At 33.6% G+C, this 21,849-nt stretch overlaps 1 protein-coding gene across 1 annotated transcript; it reads left to right on the forward strand.

Moving 5' to 3' along the window:
* The first annotated feature begins 3,876 nt into the window (after positions 1-3,876).
* On the forward strand, positions 3,877-7,029 carry LOC141656452 (indole-3-acetic acid-amido synthetase GH3.6). Its single transcript, XM_074463342.1, has 3 exons — positions 3,877-4,354; positions 4,729-5,660; positions 6,064-7,029. Exons 1-3 carry the CDS (start codon positions 4,038-4,040, stop codon positions 6,660-6,662), a joined length of 1,848 nt encoding a protein of 615 aa, XP_074319443.1. The 5' UTR covers positions 3,877-4,037; the 3' UTR covers positions 6,663-7,029.
* The last annotated feature ends 14,820 nt before the right edge of the window (positions 7,030-21,849 follow it).

Here is a 21,849-nt window from a genome sequence, read left to right on the forward strand (position 1 = left end):
ATATACATATTCCGTATATATAAGAAAATACGCAAATTCTATTTCATACGGGCTATTTTCTATCTGAAATAAGATGGACCAAATGTAGCTATTTTACGATAAAATATTACTATTTTCTGATAATATGTTAGCAAAATTTTCAGGGGGAAAAGTGACAACTTTATTTAGTTATAACATTTTGTCAATAAATTGTTACATGTGAAGAATCACATCTAGGTCTCCCATGTCGGAAAAATAGAGAAGAGTGATTCAGCTTATAAGTCAATGGGCTACTCCACCCATTGTCAATTGGTTTTGGGATGAAACTTCATTGAACTTATAAAGTGGACACTCTCTCCTCCTCGACGGGTGCGGGCGTGCGGCTCAAGCTCATGTGCGATCTAACATTAGATTTTATTAAAGAAATGGTGATATTTAGTCCGTCTTATTTCAGACTGTCTGAAACAAGACTTTGACAAAATAAGTAGGAAAAGTGAAAAAAGTCTCATAATTAGACATCAATATAAAAAAAATACTGAAAAAGAGTAAAAAAGTAGTGATAATGATGGTATCATGGCAGAATGGTGGTAGCTCACAATAGCAGAATTACAGTAAAGGACTAAAGGGTAAAACAGCCGTGTTTTGGTTGATTTAGCCCGCGGATTTATCAACACCCTAAACTCATGGTCGTTGGGTACATATTAATACTTCTACGTTTTAACACATTCTTCTTACTTAAAGGCATTTGAACTTTTAAAGTTAATAACGCATAAGCTGCTATGTACCATGTACTGTAATTTCATTTATGAGATTTAGCCTAAGCTCCATGGAATCGAGCTTGGGTCGTAGAGGTAATTGTCTAACTTGTCTAACTGATGCCCTGATAGTTTAATACCATTTGAGAAAACCAGTTAAAAAAAAAAAGTAGTATCACTCAATGATTGAGGTCCAATCGCTTATTTTATGCCTTAACTAATACAATCCCCGCAATAATGTCATTTACAGTTATTGAAATTTTGCCTATAAGATTTTGGACGTCAAAAGGTACTCTATATTGAATTTGGAACAACGAGATTATTGAAACTCTCATACCTTAAAAAAAATTATCTCAATCAAAAATTTTAAAATTTAATATTAAAATAATCACATTTTCAAACCAAAGATTTATAAAAATGCTAGGAGTAGAAATATACTCCAACTTATCGTCATAGAGACGTTGTAATAATAAAATAAAAAAGTTAGATTTGGAAAGACTATGATGTACGTACGACTTTCAAAGAGTTTAGTTCATGGAAGTCTTTGTCAACTTGGAGGTAGAAAGATTAAAAAGGCTAATTATTTTGTCTAATGATACTACGTCGAATTTGCAAGGTACTCCGTAACTAATAAACTTCAATTATAAAAGTGTCCATGTTGTTCAACTACAATTGCAACAAAAGGGACCCTTAATTTGTCCCCTTAATCCCTCTTTTACTATGTATTAGACTTTGATCCGTAATTATGCTCCCCGAAAAATACATCGGTTGTTCGGCTTGCAGATGTCAGCTAGCATAACTTGTAAAGTCATGACTCATAAACGGTGGTATTCATGAGCTGACTATCAATTTCCGTCAGCAACATATCAGTCATGTAAAAAAGATCGAATTTTCAATATGAATACCAATATCAATCAAATCATAAATAAATAATTTGAACAAACTTAAAGATTTACGATAATTGACAATATTACTTTAAATTATCGTGATGATATGAGACCGGAGTCGACAATTCCTACTAACCCTTGTTTAAGCACTAGTGTAACTACGGCTACTTTTTTAGCATACTCATTTGTGTAATTGATCGATCTGCCTAACACTAGACGTACACCATCATATCATAGTGTCTAATATAAGTACAACCAAGGTACTTATGAGATATTACTCTTTGCGTTTGGATAACGCATATAAGGTGACAATACAATCATAAATTATTGCTACATAACATTTTTGCAACTCCAAAACGGACAACAAACAAGTATGGGTAAACAATGTAATTTGCCCTTTTTGGTAAGTTGTTACTCGTATTAAACTGCTTAAAAGCTTACCCAACTAACAAAAAACCAACCAAAACATGATTATAGTAAATACAATCACAAAAGGTCTCACTTGTGACGGATATATCCGTCATAGGCTTGTGACGGATCAAGTATCACCCACATTAGTAAATAAGACAAAAAGTAAAATGCATATAGAATCACAAATGACTTGTCTTTATCCTCTATCGACCGTCACAAACTACTCACAAATGAGAATTTGTGATTACTTTACAGCTCTGTTTGATAATGAGTGGATTACTTTAAGCATAAACAGATTATACATAATAGATTTAATACAAAGATTTGACCAATATATTTTAATTTGCAGAATTAGTAGAATTGTTCGTAATTAGCAGGTTAGACCTTATTTGTTAATTTCAATGTTTACATCATATGTGTTGGATTGCAGTTAACTTAGTTAAAATTTAAATTGATTAGTTAAAAATTAAAGAATTTTAATCCCTTAAATAATAGAAATCGATTATATATACTTTAACAAAATTCATATCATTTTAACAAGGCCTTTTAACAAATTTGTTTACTTAATATGATAGAAGTTAATTAAACCAAATTCAATCACTTATTCATATCACCTAGGGGCCTTAGTAACGTTGTTCCTCAATTATGTAGGAATTGACTTCGACATAGTTTTTTTTTTATTTCGAAATCTCTATCTCCTAAAATTATGGCAATTAACACATCTAATTATTCTCGATAACTTGTAAATTCTGAATTCCTCCGTCTTGACATGATCAACCAATCGACCACTAATCAAATTAACAATTTCACAACATTATTTGATTTTTTTTCCATAGTCAACTCTAATCATACAAAAGATTAAGAAATCTAGTAAGCAAGATCATTAATCCAATCAGCAAATAAATTCTGTCATCAAGAGTAGTTGTAAGTTTGACCTTAGCTAAGATAGCATGGAACATCCATGTGTTGGTCGGTCAAGCAAGCTAACCCTTTTTACATAAAAGAAAAACAAAAAATGATAAACAAAACCTTACATGAAATTGACAACTCTACCCACAAATGTTTATTTGCATTGCTTATTGCATTATTATTTGCTTCTTCCTAATTATTTATTTACATTTAATTAAAATATTTCACACAATCAGGGATAAAGCTAGGTTTAAATTCTACCTAAAACCGAAACATCAATCTTATTTATTTTTCTAATCAGAGTTATTTTTTTTTTTGGAAAAAAAAAAAGTACAATAAATGTTTTTGTTTTTTTACCGAAAAGCTAGTCCTGTTCTAGACCTGGGAACGGGTCAGTTGGGTCGGTCATTCGGGTTTGTCACATTTTCCGGATAGTTCGGGTCGGGTCGAGTCATTTCAGGTTGCACCCTCTTTCGGGTTTGTTGGTCGGGTCTGTTTCGGGTCAAGCGGATCATTTTCGGGTCAATGATTAAGAGAGAGAAAGTCATTTAAAGTCTTTTTAAGTCAATTAGAGTTATATTTTGTTGGATCATTTTCGAGTTGGGTGGTTTCGGATCAAGTCATTCGGGTCGGATCTGTTACGGGTCAAGAAAACTTGGGTCTTTCGGGCCGAGTCGGGTCACATTCGGGTGCTGTAATTCAAGTTAATTTCAAGTCTCAGATCAGTCTTTTCAGGTCAATTTATTCAGGCTAGGTCTACCTGATTCATGGCATGTGCTTAATTTCGTCCCGGCTCACAATAAATATAAACAATAAACAAACGATCGAGCCGAAAAGAGTTTTTCATAATTAATTCAATTATACATTTTTCAATTATACAATCTTTTACCCTCACCTTCTTTTCTATATAAACCCACTCCTCCCTTCATTTCCTTTATACACCCTCACTCTCATAACTCAAAACCAAAAAAATTCATCATATTTCCATCCTAATAATAATAATAATAATTATATTAAAATCTCTATAATATAATTATTCATTCTCTAATATTCCCTCAAAAATCTCTATTTTTCTTACAAAACAACAGGTTAAAAAATGCCTGAAGCACCAAAGGAAACACCAAACGATCAAACCTTAGTAGAAAAGAATAAGATAGCTCTTGAGTTCATAGAACATGTTACAGAAAATCCAGATGAAGTTCAAGAAACGGTTTTATCCGAAATCTTGACCCGCAATGCAAACGTCGAATATTTACAAAGGCATGGCCTTCATGGTGCCATTGATCGTGAAACTTTCAAAAAAATTATCCCGGTTATCAAATATGAAGATCTTCATCCCGACATCACTCGCATCGCTAATGGCGATAAATCCGCCATTCTTAGCTCTCATCCCATTTCTGAGTTCCTCACAAGGTACTTATACTGTATTAATACAGACTCTCATATAAGACCGTCTTATAACTTTTTTTTTTTTATAAAGTGGTTATGAATCCATAATTTAAGCTTTTAGTAGGATAGTGACTATATCATGATATTGTTACTTACTTACTTAAAGTGGTTAATTACGCATTATTATTATATTAACGTGAGATGGTCTCTTTGGTTCGTCTTAGACAAACATAGTTATTATATTAAGTTGGGTAGTTGTTGTGTTATTGTTTTAATATTTAAGGCGAAATTAAAAAGTAAATTGCTAAAAGTGTATTCTGTTATTATTTAGATAAGGAATATTTTATTTTTTAGTAAAATAAAGTAAATTTCTAATATCACTTTATTATATGTTGTAGTTCTGGTACATCAGGAGGGGAAAGAAAATTGATGCCAACAATTGAAGAGGAATTAGACAGAAGGTCCATGTTATACAGCTTATTAATGCCCGTTATGAGCCAATTTGTACCGGACCTCGAAAAAGGGAAAGGAATGTATTTCCTTTTTATAAAATCCGAGGCTAAGACACCAGGCGGGCTAGTAGCCCGCCCTGTCTTAACCAGTTACTACAAAAGCTCACATTTCAAGAATCGACCATATGACCCTTACACAAACTACACTAGCCCAAATGAGACCATCCTCTGCCCCGACTCGTACCAATCCATGTACTCCCAAATGTTATGTGGCCTTTGCCAACATAATGAGGTTCTTCGGGTCGGGGCAGTTTTCGCGTCTGGGTTTATCCGGGCGATTAAATTCTTAGAAAAACACTGGCCCGGCCTGGCCCAAGATATCCGGACCGGGTTACTTAGCCCGCAGATCACCGACCCGTGTGTTCGGGAATCGGTGATGCGGGTTCTAAAACCTGACACGAAGTTAGCGGATTTTATTGAGGCCGAATGTGGTAAGGAGTCATGGCAAGGGATTATTACTAGGCTTTGGCCTAACACAAAATATGTTGATGTTATTGTAACCGGTACCATGGCACAATATATTCCGACTCTTGATTATTATAGTAACGGACTACCGTTAGTTTGTACTATGTACGCGTCGTCGGAGTGTTACTTTGGTGTTAATCTTAACCCTCTTTGTAAACCAAGTGAGGTTTCCTATACCCTTATTCCAACCATGGGTTACTTTGAATTTTTACCGGTCCAACGGAACGTTAATGGGGTTAGTAACTCGATTTCCGTGCCTAAGGCACTTACCGAGAAGGAACAACAAGAGCTTGTTGATCTTGTTGATGTTAAGCTTGGGCAAGAATATGAACTTGTCATTACCACCTATGCCGGTAATTACTTCTTTTTAATTTCGATTTTAATTGGTCGCTTTTTATCGTGTTTATGATGTTATTGAATCGATTTCAATAATTGATTAGTCGATTAGATGCGTACAATAAATTATTGTAGGACCGTCTTAAGTTTAAAGAGTCATGAGGCAAGTTTTGTGTGTGAAGTTGGTTACAAGTTACAAGTTACAAGTACAAAAGATATGATTTGTAAGAAATAGATATTCGGTTACAAGAATATCAACATTATTGAAAAATTCCAAAAAGCAAAACAAATTAAATCACCACAAAAAATGTCTAATGATTATCACTAATTCATCCATTATTGTAATAATTACTTTTTTTACGACATCATAATTACATGTTTTATGGAAAAATTATCTGAGAATATGAATTTTTATTACAGGGTTATACAGATACAGAGTAGGCGATGTGCTAAGGGTGGCAGGGTTCAAGAACAAGGCACCACAATTCAACTTCATATGTCGGAAAAACGTCGTTCTAAGCATTGATTCCGACAAAACCGATGAAGTCGAGCTCCAAAACGCGGTGAAGAATGCAATAACCCATCTCCAACCATTCAATGCAACTCTCCTAGAGTACACAAGTTATGCTGACCTAACCACCATACCGGGACACTACGTCCTCTTTTGGGAATTAAGCTTAAACGGCTCAACCCCGGTCCCTCCCTCGGTTTTTGAGGATTGTTGCCTAGCCATTGAGGAGTCCCTCAACAGTGTGTACCGTCAAGGTCGGGCCTCAGACAAGTCAATCGGGCCGTTAGAGATTAAGATTGTGGAAAATGGGACATTTGATAAGCTTATGGATTATGCAATTAGTTTAGGAGCGTCTATTAATCAGTATAAGACTCCTAGGTGTGTTAAATTTGCACCTATAATTGAGTTGATGAACTCTAGGGTGGTGTCAAATTATTTTAGTCCAAAATGTCCTAAGTGGGTCCCGGGTCATAAGCAATGGTGCAATGGTAATAATGAAGAGAGGTAAAAAAAAAGGGGGGATTTTTACTACAAAAGTTTTGAGATGGGTGTAGTTATGATTGTTCAAGGTGGTATGGTAAAAAATGACTAGATGGAGGAGGATTAATAAGTTTTAAGAAGTGATCTTGTGGAAACGGGTCGGGTAAGGAAAATGGATATGACCCGATTTAGATGGAGAAAAAACCAACTAAGTTTAATTTTTTGTTGACTTTTTAATTTAATTTTATTTATCTTCTTTTTCTTGTTTATGTATGAAGTTATTGTAGAACTTGTTTAATTAATGTTTAGGAAGTTTTAAAAATTAGGATCTCTTGTACAAATGTTCTACTATGTATTTTCTAATGAAGAAAGTCTTCCAATTCTCGTATCAGAAATTTCTTGTTATATTTTAATTGATTTTTTATATTTTGGGAGTTGTTGATGGCTATTGAATGTTCCAACCATCAATTTTAGTTTTAGAAGCAACTCTTAATCTAATCATTTATGCTTTGTCTATCTCAAATTTTCAGAGTAATTTTTATAATGCATATATCGATGCATAACTTGTTTACTCAGTTAAATGTAGTGATGATTGGCTTACTGCTGAGGTTAGACTTGCGATTTGAGAGTTAAAAGTGTAAATCGGAATCTTTTCCAATGTAATTGTGGTAGATATTTTGAACAGTTTAAAGAGTTTGGAGAAACCTATAAAAAACTCTAAACTCTAAGAAATATATTTAGAACTTATCTATATCGGTGGCAATGTGGCATGACATAACTAGAAAAGAAGGTGAGCATTACGTCCAAGTAATTAAGAAATAATTAATGAAAATTAGTTGCATATAATTAAGGTAAGTAGTGCGAAATTAGTTAAAGTAATTAGCATGCCATGAAACATGCAATTACAATGACATGAAAAGGCGTTGATGTATTGTTGGGAACTCGTCATACAATTGAGATTTTGTAAACAAGGAGGGAACACAAAACAAATGGGATACGTCATTCGTTTGTTACAATTGTAAATAATATATTGCGTGATAAGATGAGTTTGCTTGACCTCTTTATTCATGGCCAATCAATTTTTATTTCAATAGCGTCATCGGATCACTCAGGTCGGTCAGGTTTGTCAGATTTACGTATCAATTGTGTAACGCTAATACCCCGCTCTTTTTTGAGGAAAATTATACATTTTGGGAAAGGTTTTATAAGTTTGATCGACAAGCAAGTAACTCAAGTTATATATACTCGGTTGTAAGTATCGTAGCCTCATGTTCTATTGATATTGATTCATAAGATTGAAAAAGTTTATCTATTTTAGAGGATATATGTTCTTTTATTAGTATGTTCATCATACTGAAATTATAATTGTTTGTTTCTTTTATGAGAGTTAATCTTTGTGAAAACGTGAAAAATATAGAAAGTGATTGAAGCAGCTGTACTGAACTACATGCTGGCTCATTCTAAGACACGTCCTTGTTAACTGTATCTTATGAAATTAATCATCTTAAAACTACAAATCACTAAACAAGATTAAGAGAAAAGTATCTTCAAACTTTTAATAATTTCAAATACAATAAATCTCTGTAAGCAGTTTTACATCAATATTTTGTAAACCCGATACCAACTTTATAAAACATGACCCATATCATAAAATATGCTAAAAGTACTCCAAACTATATAATCTTTGGCACATTATTTATTGGTTCCTTTATCTCCAATCTTAGAATTAACATTTCCAAATTCCAAAAGATGACCAACTTTTCTTCCTAATCAATTAAGGTCTTCACTTTACTCATACTAAACTATTTGTAACTATATCCAATTAAAAAAAATCTATATTTTCAAGCCCCTTTTTAAGTAGATATTACCTGATTTTCTGCTAAAAAGTTGTCATGTAAGATGCAACTAAAACCTTGGTGTAGTAGAATATTGAGTACTATTGAAGCATCTTTGCATTTAATAGGTTTAAAACTATAATATTTATTTGATGTCAGTGCTTAAATAATTTATACGATTCATTTGCACCGTTAATAAGTCTACTACATGTCAATAATTGATAGCACACTCCCCTTAGGTTTTAATAATATTACAAATAGATTTTATGTGATACGATATACAACGGTTTTAATTGATTATACACTTTATTTATTGCTATTTGTTATATAAACAATTACGGGTATACGATTGGTGTATGATGTATAATGGTTAACATGAACCCTAAATAATTTTCCTATAGAAACAACTTGTAGCAAAACTGTTATGAAAATGATAATTTGATGCTAACCGAAATTGAAATCAGGTCATGATTCCCGACTCTTGAGTGTCATCTCTTATAATTTTACTAGCTAAGCTAATTAACATCTGCATTATTATAGACGATTTATTTTATAATCCGGTCAAAAGGGATGAGAACAATAATTATGGTCAAAGTCCCTAATATTTCTCATCATGGGTGGTGTTGTAGACTATAAACTATTTTTGCACTAATAATTGAAGTCAATAGCTAATTAAATAAAGAATTAACGGCGATAGCTAGTCTTTAGATTCAAAGCTCAATTATTATAACACTATACTTTGTAATTAGAGTAACGTATGTTATCTCCTTAAAAAGTTCATTAAACTCATAAACCGTATTTACTGTATTAGGTATATTTTAAAAGACACATCTCAAACTTCATCTAACTTATATAGTAACTACGATTCATAATGGTTCGTTCCATCACATTTATTTATACTCACTTGTGTTTACTTATTGAATTATTACTTAAACCTTGTTTTTTCTGACTTAATTATTCAGTTTCACAAAATCTCATTATAGACGGCAACTACCCGTCTATAACTATAGACGGGTCAAATAACATACCACATTATGCATAAGACAAACAACAACTTGCGTGATGGAGCCCAAAAATGTCATCACTTTAAGGATATTTGACCCGTATCTTGCTGATTCAGTTTAACCTTATTTCATTCAGTTCACCAAAGCTCGTTTAGTTCAATTCAGCTCAACTTGATATCATTCAGTTCACTTCAACTTCATTCAACCAAAAGAAATATGGCCTTAAAGTAAAATCGACTAAATCTTATATTTATCGTGACCGTCACAAGCAAAACATTCTGACAAAAGTATGAGTGACATTTGCTAAAATGGTTTGGACGTGATTGTTAATATGTTATGTCATGCAGTTATGATGAACAAAGAATAAGCAAGGTACTTGCAGTTGCAGTCATGTATAACAGCACAATTGTTGGTCTATAAAAGATAAAACGGGCCGGGGTGGGACCCGACACCGGAGTCCAGGGACCCGGGAAAGCGGTCAAACGACAAGAAATGATGAGACAGGCAGTAAGATATTGTTTAAGAGTGGAAGACAGTTCAGATGATAGACATTTTCCATCAGAAGTTGTTATTGCTTGTCTCTGCTATCAAACAATTTCTGTTTTTTTTTTTTTTTTTTCATTTCCCCAGTTTCTATATTTAAAAAATATTTTAATAATTTAAGTTGTACTAACTCGGATTCTTTGAAAATGTTTTATCGTATTTTGCACGAGAATTAAGATTGTGTTTTATCGTAGAGTGATTATACCGATAAAAATATTCTCAAGGGAAAATAAGTGATTCTAGTGAATAAGTTAAAAATAGAAGGAAAATGAGATAGCGACACCGGGTGTTACTCAAATCAGTAACACCGAGGGTATTTCGGTAAAATTTATCCATTATTTTAACTTTTCCATTTAAAAAAATAGATTCATTAAAAAGGGTAAAAATGGAAATTTAACTTGCTTTTGAGATGAAGTTTGTTAAAAGCACAGGCATACGATAATGGGAGACAATTCATCTTCGCTAGAACATACATATCAATTGATGCACTTGCAAGCCAAACACCTACTCTAATTTGCAACTTGCAAGAGTCACATTAATAACCGAGTAATCAAAGATTTATTCAACAAAATATATCCCATGAAAAGAGTTGCATTCAAACTTAGGGTAAATATATAGGATTTGCTCCTCTTATTAATGTAGAAAAAGAGAAAAAGGTACGGTTATTGTTCATTTGCAAAGAATTCAGAAACTCAGATGAATCATGATTGGACTATGAGTGATTGAAAATATTTTTGGGTTGACTTTGTTATACGAGATTAAGAGGTAATTACTGTGATAAAATTCCGCCAATCAAATATTTCGATCAAAGTCAAAAAAGTAAAATAGTATGATTGATTAATCAAATAAGTGATGCATGATGCTTCAAATTGGAAAGAGCAAGAAGAAAACGGCAGTCTAGGTTAAATCTCCAAAACACTAACAACTTTTATTCCAAAATTTCGTTTTTAACCTTTGCATAATTGATTAATAAATAAAAATAAACTATTTTTTTTATATATTATTTTATTAGGGTGTTATCGAGATTCGGTAACATCCGGTGTCGCTATAGCACTCTCCAAAATATAATACTGTTCAATACGAAGTAGTTAATTTGAATAGAGCTTAATTGAATTGAGCTGAGCTAAGCTGGTCTGAGTTGAACTGAACTAAACTGAATTGAGAATTTAATGTAGTTGAAGTAAAAGTTAATTTAAAAAGAGTTTAGTTGAATAAACTGAATTGAATGAAGTTTAGCTGAACCGAAATAAGCTGGAAATGAGAAAGAAATAATAGGGCAAAATGGAAATTAAGCTCTCGTCATTATGTTCAATTAACTACATTATTCAAATCTCGCTTACATATTTAGTCAAATGTAGTACTCGTAAATTAGATAGAATGGAAGAAATATTCTCCTTATTCTTGTTGACATACTACTCATCAAGTATGAACCAACTATTAGACTATTCCCAAGTAGAGATCGCGTTAATTAGGTCGCGACCCGATTTTACTCTTAATCTCACTTTATTTATCTTGATCTACTTTCATCCTTCCAAGGAGAAGTTCACAACCTAGGCCATCAACCCAATCATTTTTCATTTTCCAACCAATTACATTTCTCCGCAATCCGCATTATATCACTTTTTTATATATATTTTTTTATTAATAATTAATATTGTCAGCCAATCACATATCTCCACATATAAGGTCATGAGTTGGATCAATTTGTTCCACCGAAGGTCATAAATTGACCTCTTCTCCTCGAAGGTCGCCATAATTTTCTAGTTAATTGGTGATTAATGTGACCAAGCATGGTTATAACTTAGCAATTGACTTTGTTTTGGCATAGTCTTATGAAGTAGTTTAATAGTTCCACAACATGATTTTTGATTTACTTCCTCCATTCAACTCCACTCTACCTATTTCCATTTTCTACACTATTCACAAGTCCACATTCAATTTCGATTTTCTCTTAATACATAAGTGAAAATATATTCATGTGGGATCTTGTTTAATTCGTCTTTTACGAGTATATTATAAATATCTAACTTTTATAATTTTTACAAATATGTAGCTAACGATATTTACCGCGTAAAACACGAGCATTGGCAAACGTGAAAAAGCAAAGCGGTAGAGTGGAGTTGAATGGAGGAAGTATAAGATTAAAATTTTATGTTGACGGAATTTGAAATCAAATAAGTAGTACTTCCTCCATTCAACTCCACTCTACCAGTTTACTTTTTCACGTTTGTCAACGCGTGTTTTACGCGGTAAATATTGTTAGCTACGTATTTGCAAAAATTATAAAAGTTAGATATTTTTAATGTACTCGTAAAGACGAATCAAATAAGATCTCACATGAATATATTTTCACTTATGGATTGAGAGAAAATTGAAATTGAATATTTAATTGTGAATAGTCTAGAAAATTGAAATTGGTAGAGTGAAGTTGAATGGAGGAAGTACTTTTTGTGACTTTACAAGCTGAGCCGCGAACATTCGCGAAACCGAGTATTTGTAATTAGTACGGAGGGTATGTGTATATTTTATATGGTCAGGCTTATCGGACATCTCCTGAGCAAGCTACAGTAATGCTACAGAGAATTTGAGTAAGCCCTGAAAAAGAGGACAAATTAAAGTCACAGACAAAATGCAATTATTGACAGTAACTGAAATTGAATGAATGAACTACAAATAATAAAATTGAAAAATAGAGAAAAAGAGGATATTCCTATCTGATCATGATAAGGTTTATGTGTTCAGTATTCATATAAACTCTGAATTAAAATTTAAAGTAGTGCAGGACATTGTAGGACTGTACCTTGCATGCATTTTGTCTCTCATTTTACCTATTTTTCCTGCTCTTCTTTCTTTTCTTTTGTTTTATTTTGTTTTGTAGTGTGGAGTGGAACTGTGGAAGTGTCCACAGTTTTTTTCGTCTTTTTGATTTTATTATCAATAAGATTGATATTCCATCCGTTACACTTGAAAGTCATCTATTTCCGTTTTGGGTGTATTATTTTTAGATGTATTATTCATTAGTTATTTATTTTTCGATGTAATTGTATTGAGTCTCTAACTTCAACGTGAAGTCAACAAAGTTGTCGACTTTATGACTTTATTAGAAATTTATATCCAACTCTTTCGAGTTGGTTTGAAAGTTGGTAGCTTTAACCTACCTCAATCATTCGAAAGGATGAAATAGATTGGTCATACATTAGAGGATCAATATAATTTTATTACTTTATCAAAGAAAAAAAATTACTCCAATATTCTAACACCCCATTTTGTTATATTGAAAATAGAGTCTAGTATGGAACATGCATGACAACTTTATAACCTTGCTCATAAATCAATGGAAAATAATTTCATTCCTAAAACAAAACTTGACTTTGTTGACCTTGCTCCTAAAAAAATCCACAAAAAATCCAATTGAAAGAAACCCTAAAAAAACCCCCAAAAAATTCCCCCGTCGCCTCACCACCGCTTCAACTCTCCGGCCGGCGGCCTTACCACAGCTTTTCTTCAGGTCGTCGGCCGGAGCTCTCTGTCAATCGATTTAAGAGTTCAAGTTTAGGATCTTTTATGGTGGTTTTTCTTCAAATCGATTGTCGATCCTTTCCCCCTGGTTTGAAGCGATTCTGGTTAGGCGCTTGTTCCTACCCTTCCTCTTTGTTTTCTTATTTCAATCTTTTATTCTTTGTTCTTAGTTTGGTCTACAGTTTGTTCTGATTTCCGTCTTGCTTCCTGTTTTCTCTCTGTTTTCTGTTTCTGTTTTCTCTACTATGGATTATGGGTCTTTTCTTCTCAAGCTTTGTGAGTTGTTTGTTCTGGATGATAATAGTCTGGATGATGATGCCCTCATTCAATGGATCATGAATATGGGTGAACCATCGATTTACAGTATTCAAATGATGAAAGATAGAGGAAACTCGTTGTTCAAAGATGGCAATCTGTCTTTAGCTGCTATCCTTTATAAGCAAGCCCTTAATTTTTTCTGATTCCTTGGCCTTCCATCCGCTCATAGCCAACCAACTTCCTCTTCCCTTGCCCTATCCCTTGTACTCAATTTAGCAGCTTGTGAGTTGAAACTCTCCCATTTCACCCAGGCTTGGTGTTTCTGTAATTTTGTCTTAGATTTTGAGCCCTCTAATGTGAAAGCTTTATATCGTAGAGGCTTAGCCTTACGAAATTTGAATTTGTCAGTGGAGGCCGTCTCCGACTTTGAACATGCCTTGAAGCTTGAACCGAATAATAAGGATGTTAGTCGTGAACTCAATTCCATAGTTGACTGCGTTGCTCTGAAACCCAATGGAAAGCAGGTCGCATATCATTTTGATCCCTTAGGCACCGACAGGAACGGTAAAAAACCTCTTCTTAATGTTGATGCAGATATTAAGTGTACGACCTTTGATAAAGTGGTCGAAGCCTCTTGTAGTCAAGTGTCTTTGTTGCATAATGAGATAGAGTTTGAAAATGTCACAAGTTGCAGGAGCCCTGATGTGATTATGGATTCCGTGTCGAACGCCGAAACTTTCACTCCCTTGCAAAGTCAACGTAACAGTAACCCTTCTGTTACCAAATCTTCTATTTACAGTTTTTCCAACAAAAACCAAGTCGAAAAAAACTTGTTTCTGTCTGCCACAGACTATGATAATTTGATGTCCGAGAGGAATCTGCAATTTTATCACCAAAAGTCAGGAGCTTATATGAAGATTCGCCCCCTCCCCCCTAAAACTTTTATCTTGACGGGAACTCATGAACAGTTTTCATGGGAAGCAAAAGTTCCCTCCTCTCCTTTGACTGTGAAGCATTCGCCTTCTGAAGATTTGGGATATTCCGATGAAGAGGCAGCCAATCATCTGAATGCTAAGAGACCTTGTTTGTCCCATAATGATAGTTCAAGCAACAACAATGCGGGGTGCGAAGCGGCAGCAATTGACAGCACTCATTTAGAGCTCGTTGTGATGGATGATTGTTATCAGTTTCCAAGTCAGACTCATTTTGTTTTTTCATCTTTGAAGACGCTTTCAGGTAGCAGATGTAGCCAATCTAAACGATCTTGTGCCACCCACCGTTCGGGTCTGGATCAAGCTCAGTTAAAGAGTAAGTTAAAGAGTAAGTCGTCGGTGAATGAATTTGTTTTTTGCAGGTTCACAAATACAAAGACACAGAAGATGGTCGTAGGCTGCAAAAGAAAAGAGGAATGTTCTATTTGCTTCGACGACCTTTACCATTCTCCCCTTAAGAAACGTCGTTTTTGTGTTACTGGGTCAGTTTGTACTGTTAATTATGTTTGTTCTAAATTTGCAGGTATCATGTAAATCGACGCTTTATTTTATACTTCATAATAGTACACAGTTGTCTAAAAAAAAGGAAAATAATTGCGTTTTCTGGGAGGACGTCTTCCTTTTCTTCAAAGGAAGAGCATCATCCTTTTAATTTTTACTTTGGTCCTCCTATGAGTATAAGGAGGACGTTCTCCTGGTGGACGCAAGTATTTCCCTAGATCAGTATAAGTGTTTTCACCGGTATATTTTCACTTAAGTAATATACCTTAAGAATACTTAAAACATAGGCTTGGAAGAAAAAAAAATGTACTTTGTTAAAATTTTCAAAAAATAATTATTTCTAAAATATTGAAAATTTCTAACAAGGAATAATATTACCAAGACGAATCTTTGATTCTTTCATTTTAATTGTGTTATTATTAACTTCAAGTTAGAGAACAATGATACTCCGAATTAGACCTGTCAAACGGGTTGGGCGGGTCGGCTCCCAAGTCAGTCATACCGGTGGATTATACAGGTCTCAAGCCGTGTTAGGGTCAGAAAAAAGTTTATGACATTTTTTATTTTATCATTTTTCAGCCGAAAAAAACATGCTTTTTAAAATTAAATCATATTATAATTCGATTATATTCATTATTTATCGTAGTTATATTAATAAGATATTTATAGCAATAAAACCATATTTTTATTTAATTATATAAAATTTATACTCCCTTTTATTCTCTAGAATCTTCCACATTTGGTTTAGACAAAAATTTGTTGCTATATGGTAATAAGGGGAAGAAAATGAAAGTAGGAGAGGGAATGCGGGGTTACAAGTTATTACAACCACAAATGATGGACAATAAAGAAAAGTGTTTATCTTTGTAAATTTGTCATTTTAGAAAATGTGAAAGATTGTACTCCGTGGAGAATAAGAGGGAGTATAAAATTGATTTTTAAATTAATTTTGTGATTAAATATAATAAAATAATTATTTTCGATATTTATTAATTAAAATGTAATATAAAAATATTATTATTATTTTAATATGAATTCTTTGATCCATCAGGTCAAACAACTCGAATCAGGTTTCGACTCTAAATAACAGATCATTTCAGATCGCAGGTCAATATTTACGGTCTTTGACCTCAAAAAATCAGGTCAGATCATGTTTTAACAGGTACTCCGAATTGATACTCATAACTTGGACTCGAATAAAACACATCGATCATACACAAATTTCCACGTGGCACAACAGCAAGCCTTAAGTCTAATCCCCCAAATAATACGATCGCGTAGGGGCCGGGTTTGGGTCGTTAAGGGACATGGGGCCAATCATGCTAACATCACTCACGTGGGCTTGTCAATCCAAATATGCCTTCGGTCGGCCCAAACTTATCAAATCAAACATGATTATATAATTATTAAATTGTGTTAACTAGTATTCCAAAAGACATAAATTGACATGGTAATTGGTATTTAGTCTATGGGTGAGTTATGTAAACATTAAGTATTAAATATGAAAGGTGCTTAAACTTAAATTATGTCATTAAGGGGTTCAAATAGAATCCAAAATACACAGGTTCATGTTTAAGACGTTTATATACATTTTAAATAAAAAAACAGATTAATTACTTATCACATTTTTTGAGGAAAGTAAGTAGTTATCACTTATGATAAGGCTAGCTGCAAAAAGGGATGTGGCCCAAGTAGGTTGGGTGGGCTAGGCAATGTGGGTTGGGTAGGAGTGAGCCCGGGATCAGATCGATTTGGGGAGCGGGTTGGGCGGACTAACAGACTGGCCAACTGGCCTTAGGAAGAGTAGGCTAATGGGGCCGGGCTACCCGCTCTTATGCTGATCTTTATTGAGGAGTACTACTTGAAGTTATTTTAAAAGGCAAGATGAATATATTCGTCAAAGTAAAGATTAAATGCTAAAAAAAAAAAACAAATTTATTACAAGATAAGAGGTGATAATTGAACTTTGGAGAAAGTCAAAGGTTCGTTATCCTAAATTATTTTACGTCTATTTATTAAGTGTTAGGTCACTTCAAATCTCACATCAACTCAAATCATAAAATTTGATAGAAGTATATGGACTTCTCATAATTTAAAGGACAAACTTATTTTCATTTAAGTTTATTCTCATTCTTTTCAATGTCATTAGGTACATACTTGATACCATTAGTGTCTTTTTCACAAACCACTTAATTATGCCAAGGGTACTCGTAAATTTAATGGGATTATAACGGTAGATTTACAGTGAGGAGACTAGTTTATAAGTCAATGAGCTATTCCTTGTGTTAAGAATTGATTTTACAATGGAACATCACCTGCTTGTGAACTAATCTTTTGCTTTTACTTCTATAAGCCCGTTACAAAGGACTCAATAATTGATATTAGAGCCGACTGTTCGACTTCAACTCCTTGTGTGAGGTACATCCACTTTTTTGTTGTTCCATACAATGATGTAAGGTACTCTTGTGTACCAAGCTATCTACTGTCAACATCTTGAATTGCTTAACAAGACGATTGAAATTAGACGATAAGATGTCGTGATATTAAGTGATACTAGCACAGTATTGAGGATTTAGTCCACAGTAGTTAGGATTAATTAGTCTACACCAACGCTTAAACCCGACAAAAATTGACCCGATCAAAATAACCCTACGTGAGCCCACTAAAAGCAATTCTGTAAATCAATTTGACATGACTTAAGCTTTACTAGGTCAATTTCAATCTCAGGTCATGAGTATAGCCTCTCATGACCCCGTCAGCATCAAATTCGTCATTGTATCTCTCTTTACACTAAGAAAAAAACTAGGGTCAAACTCGATGCTTAACTATAACCTAATCCATATATATTTACCCAAACGGGCAAGTCAAATAGATGTCCAACCGCGCCCAGTCAAATGACTCAAGCTGGGCCCATTCCAAGCAATCAGAAAGTAGATTTGACGTGTTTTAAGTTACTGGATCAAAGTCGGTCCTGGCTAAAACGTCCTAACATTTATTAATCTGCTTCATATATATCTACCATATCGTTCATAACGATTAAGGTAAAACTCGATGCTTAACAATAAACTAATCCATATACATTTACTCAAATGGATTAGGTCAAATAGATGTCCACCGGCGTCCGGGCCCGGTCAAATGACTCAAGCTGGGCCCATTTCAAGTAATCCAAAAGTAGATTTGACGTGTTTTAAGTTACTAGATCAAAATCGGTTCTGCGCAAAACCACCTAACATTTATTATTCTGCTTCATATCATCTACCCTATCGTTCATAACGATGACCCGGCAATGACCCGAATAAATCGCGACAAGCCACACTCATTGAGTGAGGTACACTATTTGAGTATTTAGCATAATTGTGAGTGATACACGACTTAAGAATAAAGACTACACGTGTGGCGTCATTGTTAGAAATGTCGTGTTATACGTTATTTTTTTCGTGAATGAAGGAGACATCAACCCGCACGTAATGAACAATTTGTGCTGTAACTGTCGGGCCCATTTATTAGCTATTTGGGCCCATTCTTGTTGGTTCATCTGCCTGGACTTAAATTCGGGTGGGCCATCATCCACTGCACCCGCCCTAAGTTGCAAGTATAGAGAAAATAAATGGAGTATGCCTGCTGTAGTGGCGGAATCATGATTTTAACATAACAAGGGCGAATGTTGAATGGATATCATAATTATTCTAGAATATTAATCTGATACAAAAATAAAGGGCTTCATTGATTGGGACACATGGTATGAGGTGACGTGGTATATCTATCGGTATTCAAGTGCCTAACATGCGAGATAAACATTAGTTGAATTATCTGGAACTTACACGATTATTCGTTATTCCTCTAGGATGAAGTCGTTTTTGTAAAAGCTTTGAGCCGACACTTCAAACGTAACCATAAGCTAGTAGTAGGAGCAAAAGTTGTTTTATTTTTTATGGTGTAAACAGAACCACAAAGGAGATTTTGATGCTAACAGGTTTGAACCCAGGTCATGAGTATCACATCTAATAACTTTACCAACTAAGATAATTGATTATTGACATCTGTAAGCAAAAATTGTTTTATTAAAAATGTGAATTCACCCATTAACTTTACTTTTTTTATGAGAGATAAAATCGTATTCTTATTCACATATGGGGTACTAGAGTCGTAGAACCCTAACCAGTCCAAATACAACAATCCACATCAATTATAGTCAACGTTCAATCACATTGCTCTTGCGTATATCTTGTTAGTCATCATTTTTCAAATTTTTTTTTTGGTTCATGTCGTGCTCATTTTGTTGTTCACACCAAAAAAAAAAGTCATCATCAAAATTAAATTAATTAATCCTTAACACATTATTAGTTTACGTGTCGTTATGGTTGTTTCAATTTGATAAACATACCGAAAAATATATAATTGACTTCAACTAAAGTAATTAACCCATCTTTATCATATACATTATTAAATCATAATTCATACCATACAACATGCATGTGAAAGTATTATGTAAAAGCGATTGAAAGTGATCAACAAATTGTTTAAATTATCATGTTCAAGAGTTGAATAAAGGGCAGTTGAGAAGTTTAATGTGTGTCTATCAAACATCAAACATATTATGTAATCTAGTAATGCACCTATATTGTTTGGTTTTGTTGTGTTGTCGCTTTGCGTGGGGTGCTGATATCCGTCGCTTTCGGGTGGTGTGAGGTCATCGGGTTGGGGCTCTTTCTGTTTGAGATGTGTTTGGTAGGGAGGAGTCGGGGTTTGGCTGTGTTTTGGTTGGGTTGGATGTGCGTGGTGGTTTCCTTTTCTGTTTGATGGTTATCTCTTGTTTATCGTGTCTCAAAATAAACTTAGCCGCATCTTCAAGAATGTCTTGGGTGTCCTGCCCCATTATGCTCGAGATGTTGGCTATCGTTGTCTCTTCATGGATGTTTTGGGTGTCCTGTCCCTTCATCTTTGGGGCGCTTCTAGGTAGAATAAATCGGTTTTATGGACGTTGGTGTCGGGTTCGGGTTGGATCCGTCGGCAGACGGTGCTTTAAAGCAATTATGGATAGAAGATTGGTCGAGGAGAATCCTTTGAGGAGGTTTGTGTATATGCTGGGTTTGTTGGTCCGTCGTTCGTGTGACTGTAGAGTTCGCTTGTCTTGTGTAGGAGCTTGTGCTCCATCGGATGCAGCCTGTTGTCTGTTATCCACAATCCCTTTCTACGCTCTTGTAGCGTAAGTGCACCTCGCCCTCGTCACTCCGCAACTCACAGGTATCGAAGGTTTTCAGGAAATGCTAGCTGCTGGCACAACGTTGATAAGGAGACTTGCGTCCACTATTTCGTACTCCGCCAACTTGATAATATTACCCGACATGGTCCTTTGCTGGTGTTTAATAGTTGTATCGTAGTGATATTTAATTTCAAGTGTAATAAAGGTGTAGTTTGCCCAAACTTTATGTAGGTTCATCTTTCTTTACTGCTGCCAAAAAAAAAAAACTATATTACGCTAAGTATATGTGTATCAGCAACTCAACAAGTATCTACATAGTATAAAAGTTGGGTTTTTCTTTGACTTCTGATTGGCTGATTGATTTGAGAGAATTGGGTGCATATGGGACCCCCCATGATTTATACAACATTTAATTACTCTCTCTCCTCTCCTCTCATCTCCTCTCATCAACTCAATTTATATTTAGATTAATCTTAATCATATATTCATATTCATACGTTAAAAAACTTATGATAAAAAAAATTACACACATTCAATCTTACACTGAAGATAAAATAAATGGAAAATTGTATAGAAAATTAATACAAACTGGATAGTTCATTTTCTTCAGAAGCTTTTACTTTCATTTTTTCTAAAACAAATCTTAATTGAACATTATACGTAGTAGAAAATAATCAAGTTGCTTCAACAAAAAAAATATCAATCAAGTTAATTTGTCTTTACTATATATATATGATATTTATGATTGATCAGGTTTTTGTCAATAATTAAATTATTAAAAAAATAATTAAAATATTTATTTTATTTTTCTAAATGATCAGATATTTAATAACCAGCAAAAAAAATAAAGTTGCGTATATAAGCCATTCTTTATTTAAAATAAAAAATACCAGAAATATTTTAAAGGAATAAAAATTAAAAAGAATGAATTTTTTGTTGATATCAAAATAATTTAACTATGGTTCATGCCACAAACACAATAATCATCAGAAAATAATTATGGAAAATAATTTAAATAGTAGTCCAAAAAGAAAGTATATTTAAATTGAAAAAAAAAAATACTAAAGTACGTCATTAATATAGAAAAAAAATATATAAAAAATGCTAAAAAGGAAAAAGTCTTAAAAACATATTTAAATTAAAAAAAAAAAATATTTTCTTGGAACACAAATACAGGGATGATTTAATACTAACAAGAGCATCAGATCTACAATAAAGAGTATAACAAAAGTAGTGAAAATATACTAAAACAAGAAAAAAGATATATAATAATGATTAAAATGTGAAAATATAGTTAAAAATGAAAATTTTAACATAAAATAATACACCGCCTCTTTTGAAAATAGCTTTTCAAAAATTA

Source organism: Silene latifolia, chromosome 5, assembly GCF_048544455.1.
Source record: "Silene latifolia isolate original U9 population chromosome 5, ASM4854445v1, whole genome shotgun sequence".
NCBI classification, from domain to species: domain Eukaryota; kingdom Viridiplantae; phylum Streptophyta; class Magnoliopsida; order Caryophyllales; family Caryophyllaceae; genus Silene; species Silene latifolia.